Consider the following 5737-nt stretch of genomic DNA (forward strand, 5'->3'; position numbering starts at 1 on the left):
ATGGCAGGAAGTGATTGTACATAAGAATTACATTTTAAAAAAATCCAGCAAAGAGTTGCTTAACTTTCCTGGAAACATTAATAATTGTGTGTGTGTATGACATCATCTGTTATGATATTTTATTATTAACAATTTTATATTTTTAGTTAGTATAAAATGGTAAGAAGCTTAATTTTGAGGGTAGGAATAGGTTTTATGAAAATTTGTAAATGTTACTATAGTAAAATTGTCATTAAGTCTGACTCTCCTTGAGATACAACACACAACCTTCCTTTATCTCCCCACCCCCATCAAACTTTACCTATCAAAATTTAATATCATTGATCTCCTTAATACACAAACCTCCCAGCAAAATTTTAAAAATTTTTGAAAAAAAGCACAGGAGTTATTAAGCTTTAAAGAGGGTGACAAAATCATGCCCCAAACATATATCAATCAATACATACAAAAAAAACCCCCAAATTTTTTGCATTTCTGGGTGTTTCATGGTCCCAAATCCAAAAATGTAAAAATCTTGGGAAATCATTTTTTAACTGATCACCATACTTTACCTCTGTTATATATAACAGAGCTGGAAAAGTAATAATAGAGGAAAGAAATAACCTCTTGATATTAAAAGAATTGATACTGCATAATTTGAATATATTTAAACTTGTAGGAATACCATCTGTCAGTTATGCTAATAATTATAAACTGCATAAAATAATTCATAATTATTAATGTGACTTACAAATTTAATTTCCATATATAAATTTAGAAATTATTAATAAACCTGTAAGTGATATTGTTTTAAAAGAATATAACTATTTTCTAAAATAATATATAAAATGCTGTAGTTTTCACTGAGAAATAATTTTGAAATTATAATTAATTATTTACAGTAATTGAAATCTGTTATTTCATATACTGAATGTTAATTTAAAAATTTTTGTTGCATGTTATAATCTAGCAATATAACATATAATCGATTTGAAATCTCCTGTTTGATTTTTTCTCAAATATTCCATTTCCTCCTGAAGACCTTCATAAAGTTCGAAAATGTTTGTGGGATGATTTTTTATAGGATACACGCTGGTAACAAGTTCAATTTTTAATTGTAAATCTAGCAATGTAATCGTTTAATGTGATTTATTAAATAATTAAATATAGAACCAATTGATAGTACAGCATGAATACAAGTTTTAAAAGAATAGAAAATGGATTTTTTCCTTCTAATACAAACTTATATACATATAATAAAATTATTTTTTAAAATAATAACTGTATTTGAATATATATGTTCTATGTATATNTAATATGGAAAAGAAAATACTTACTCTTATGTATGCAGCAGATAACCATCCACTTTTATTAGAGCCACTTCCCCACCACCAATCTCTATATACTGAAGGATCAGTTATCTTGATTCTATCAGCTGCTTTAAAATCAAATTCTTCTGAATCTGTTGCATTGTGATCCCACATAACATCACCATCAACTGGTTCAGAATCATATTCCTAAGAATATACTTTATTTAAAATAGTGATATGGCTGATATTATTTTACAAGAATATATAATTAATTGTTATATATACCCCACATGAAGAACCAGATCTCCAACTGCAGCTTCTTTGACTATGATAGAGTTCACTGTCAGAAGAAATTTCTTCTTCTGATGATGATAGACTTACTTCTTGACTATCTTGTTCAGAAGGACCTTGATTAAAATAAAAATTATTAGTAAATTTAGCAAAATGCATACATATTTTGAATATTTTATTATCACTAAATTCTCTAAATATGAAATTATTTATACTTTATTGATACGATCAAATACAATTTCTTTCTCAGCTAGCGTCCTGTTTTTGTTTTGTTTTGTTTTGTTTTTGGTTTTGTTGTAGGCCAACCTGGCCACAGTGTCTTTTGAGAAATGAAAAACAAAATAAAAAAATAAAAAATATATGTAGTATGAAAAATGTTCTGTAATTATTACAGAATGTTTTTCACATAGAATATTAGGTGGATCAATAAAAGAATAATAATTAGACATGATGACAGTGCAAAATTTGATTTTCAATTTTTATGGAGATAGAGCCTTTTGTTGTTGCATAATACAACAGGCAACTGACAGTTAACAATTAATGCAAATTAATCCAAAGGTATTCCAACTAAAGATGGAAATATTTGAATGCAAGAATTTAGAACTATTCAATTGTAAAAATTTAGATGCATCCTTATTAGCTTGCATAACAACAAACAAGCCAATTTGAGTTCCAAAAAACCAGCATCTTGCTTGTTTGTCAAAACTTCTAATCAAATTATAGTAATACAGAGACTGAGTTATTATATGATCTAACTTCTCAAGGAATTTTAATACTCTAATTAATCATTTACTTCAATCTCTGTAATTATCAAAGTGTTAATCAACTTATTTTTGAATACTTGATACTAATTGGTTACTAACAACTCCACACAAGACAAACTGGCAATACTGTATTATCTTATTCACATTATTTTCATGAATTACATTTGTTGCTTGTTCTCGAGAACTTGATTCTTGAAAACTCTTGAAAACTTGTTTGATTCTTGTGTGATGTTCATGCAAAATATATGTAGATCAGCAAAGGAAATAACTCAGTGATAGTATAATCCCATATAAATAACTCAGTGATAGTATAATCAAACTAATTATTTTATTTCGCATATATGAACAGGTTCTTTTGGATTCCAACTCTACAGTGATTAATGACAATATAGCATCAAACAATATTCCAACACGCAGTTACAAATTGTATCATTTTCAACAAGTATAAATGATGACTGAAAACTATGACTAATATTTACATACTAACTTAAAACTAGGTAAAGAAAGAAAATGATAAGGGATAGAAAATCTAGAAAAATAGAATACAGTAAGGAGTGAAATACCCAGAATTTTGCTGGACTTTACAATTTTGGGTGGGATACCACGTTGAACCTTTTCTGAAAAGTCTCTCATTGTTGTCTCCACTAGGTTTCTCCTTGCTCCTCTTATTATACCCTCTTATCGTAACTATGATAAAAATCCAATTCTCAAACTCTCTCAAATTCTCCAGTTGTTGCCATTTGCAACCTGGAGCACAACATTCGACATCTGTCCACCATGAAGTCTAGACCTAAGAATGTCCTTTCTTTCCCTCACTGGCCCCAGGGCCTCTTTTCTTTCATTGTTCTATGTGGTTCCAAGAATTGGTTACCCCACCCAAAGGAAAAGAGTTAAAAAGGAATGTTCTGGAAGGAAGAAGAAACAAAGAACAAAGAAGAGGACTAAAACTATACTTAAATTAATATATACATTAATATGGTGTACAGCCACACTTGGAAGTTCTTAACTCTGCCCATGGTTAATTCCAATGACAACCCAGGGCCGGCCTGTTCATATATGCGAACCAGGCGATGGCCTAGGGCACTTGAATTCGGGGGTCAGCATGGCAAAAGTACATGCATAAATTACAATAAATAATAATAAATGTTTTTTGATCACAATCCTTTCTCATGTGTTGACCTGCGAGTCGCCGTTTTGAAAGTAGCGCTGTAGTCTCACGATTGCAATATTGCATGCTGCATATTGAATAAAAATTAGATACTCTATTTTACATTGATGTTTTATATTGTTATGAATTTTTTAAAAATGGGGTGATGTCAAAGCCATTTGTCTAGGACGCTGAGTTTGTTCGGGCCAGCAGTGAGACAACCCTATATCATATTACTCCTTGTCACATGACTTTCATTTCCTTGACCTGGCTTGAAATTGTTCTCAAAATACAGTTTTGGTTTGTCATGCTTTGCAATAACTGTTACACCCGGAAATTATTTCACTTATTTGTCTACAAATGGAATTTTAATTTTCTGCTTTATCCAGGTTGTTCTTTGAACCCAAAAACCTCTTCTATTTCCACGTTGGACAGGTTTTTTCTGGCTTATGGTAGAATTTAACACAGAAAATTGTTTCATTCCAAAGAATTTTTTCCACTGGACAGATTTCCATTTTATTCAGATTCTGTTTTGTTGTAAGTAATGATTAATTTTTTATAATTATTATTCATGTATAACTCAACATTATTCACTGTAAATCTGATCTTTCACAAAATTCCATGAGAAAAGCTAGAAAAATGATTAGAATAAATATTAAAAAAAAGAAAGAAAATGAGTCACTTCATTCAATCCATTGTTTTGGCATTGCTTACTTATTCAATGATTTGTCATCTTATTGTAGATTGGTAGCAGATTCTCTAGCTTTGTAATGTTCTTTACAATGATGTATGCAGAGCAGCTCTACTTAAATTCTAAATGTGTGTGAACTGTATTTGGCTCACATCCAAAAAATAATAATTAAGATAAATGTTTTTGATTAAAAATAAACAATGCATATTTAGTGGTGGCAAGATAACTGAGATGGTAAAGGCATCATTCTGGGATCCAGATTTCAGCCTGGATCTAGAGTCTCAGAAATTTTTCATTAGCAGTGTTTCCTGAAACATGTTGAACCCTGTCCTCTCCAACTGGCCACCCACATTGTGGGTTATGCCAAACCCATAATTGACACAAAAAAAGAGCCAAAAACGACTCTGCCCACAAAGCAGAGAGCTAAATTTTAAAAAATACTTATCTAGCACAAATTTCAAGTGAGATATCATAGTTTAAAGAAAATAAAAAAAATTGTCCTGAAAAAAAATTCAATCCTGAAATTGTCCTTTTTACTAATATTTAGCAGATTACATAGAATATCATTTAATAAAATAATCTAAACTGTATTACCAGCAACAGATCTAGGTTTTTTGGGGCCTAGGGCTTATTGAAGTCCAATAGGGCCTCATTTTTTGTTAATAGAAATAATACTATAAATTATCATTATTATTATATTATTAATATTAACTATTTTTTACTATACGATAAATGCTCATTGTTAATGAAAAAGTATTAAAAATTTATGATAATAATTCAATTTTTGTCAGCACTTCACACTTGGGGGCCCAGAGCTTAAGCCCTATTAGTTCCTATGTAAATCTGCCTGTGTATTACACTTAACAGTCAATATGCTCTACACCATATAATTTTTTCCACTCTTTCAAAGGAATAAGAAAAAAGGCAAGATTCATATTTTAAATGATATCATTTAAATTATATAATTTATACATTCTGTTTTCTACAATAGTTTTTGAAATTAAAATTTATCTTATTAGAATGGAATTATGTATCAAACTAATATATTTTCTTGAAAAAACTATAATATTTTTATCACTAAACTAATCTAAACTTAAAGAAAATCGTGTCCAATGACAAGACATAGTAAACTAAATACTTTTAGAATATCAGGTCTTCATGATTTCTGTCAACTCCATACTTTTGGCTTGATAATTTTTATCAAATTTTAAAAGTATCAAAGACAGTGCCATAACTAGGCAGGTGCAACAGGTGCACCAAGTCTCAGAAAGATGAAACTTTGTGTTTTGCACATTCATAACATTCTTGCCAATTAGTACATTTATATATTGAATTATGCTTTTCTGAAGTCTTTAAACTTTCCTTGACTGCTTGTTCTATATCATTTGTTCCTTTTTTGTTTTTAAAAAAAAATTCTCATATAGAAGTTGTGCATGAAAAAACATATGATGGACAGCCAGGAAATATTATAGGAATAACATTTTTTTTAAGTCTTGGATATTTTAAAATCACAGAAATTTTATAATGTACTAGCAGATAAGCCCAGCGTTGCTTG

At 29.5% G+C, this 5737-nt stretch overlaps 1 protein-coding gene across 1 annotated transcript; it reads right to left on the minus strand.

Moving 5' to 3' along the window:
• Positions 1-232: 232 nt before the first annotated feature.
• LOC111636032 (rho guanine nucleotide exchange factor 4-like) lies at positions 233-2977 on the minus strand. The gene is made up of 4 exons (XM_023381185.1): positions 2908-2977; positions 1575-1696; positions 1317-1496; positions 233-301 (listed from the first exon to the last, which is right to left on the minus strand). Exons 1-4 carry the CDS (start codon positions 2975-2977, stop codon positions 233-235), a joined length of 441 nt encoding a protein of 146 aa, XP_023236953.1.
• Positions 2978-5737: the final 2760 nt, after the last annotated feature.

This window comes from Centruroides sculpturatus, unplaced genomic scaffold, assembly GCF_000671375.1.
Source record: "Centruroides sculpturatus isolate CEXI.00-Female unplaced genomic scaffold, Cexi_2.0 scaffold941, whole genome shotgun sequence".
NCBI classification, from domain to species: domain Eukaryota; kingdom Metazoa; phylum Arthropoda; class Arachnida; order Scorpiones; family Buthidae; genus Centruroides; species Centruroides sculpturatus.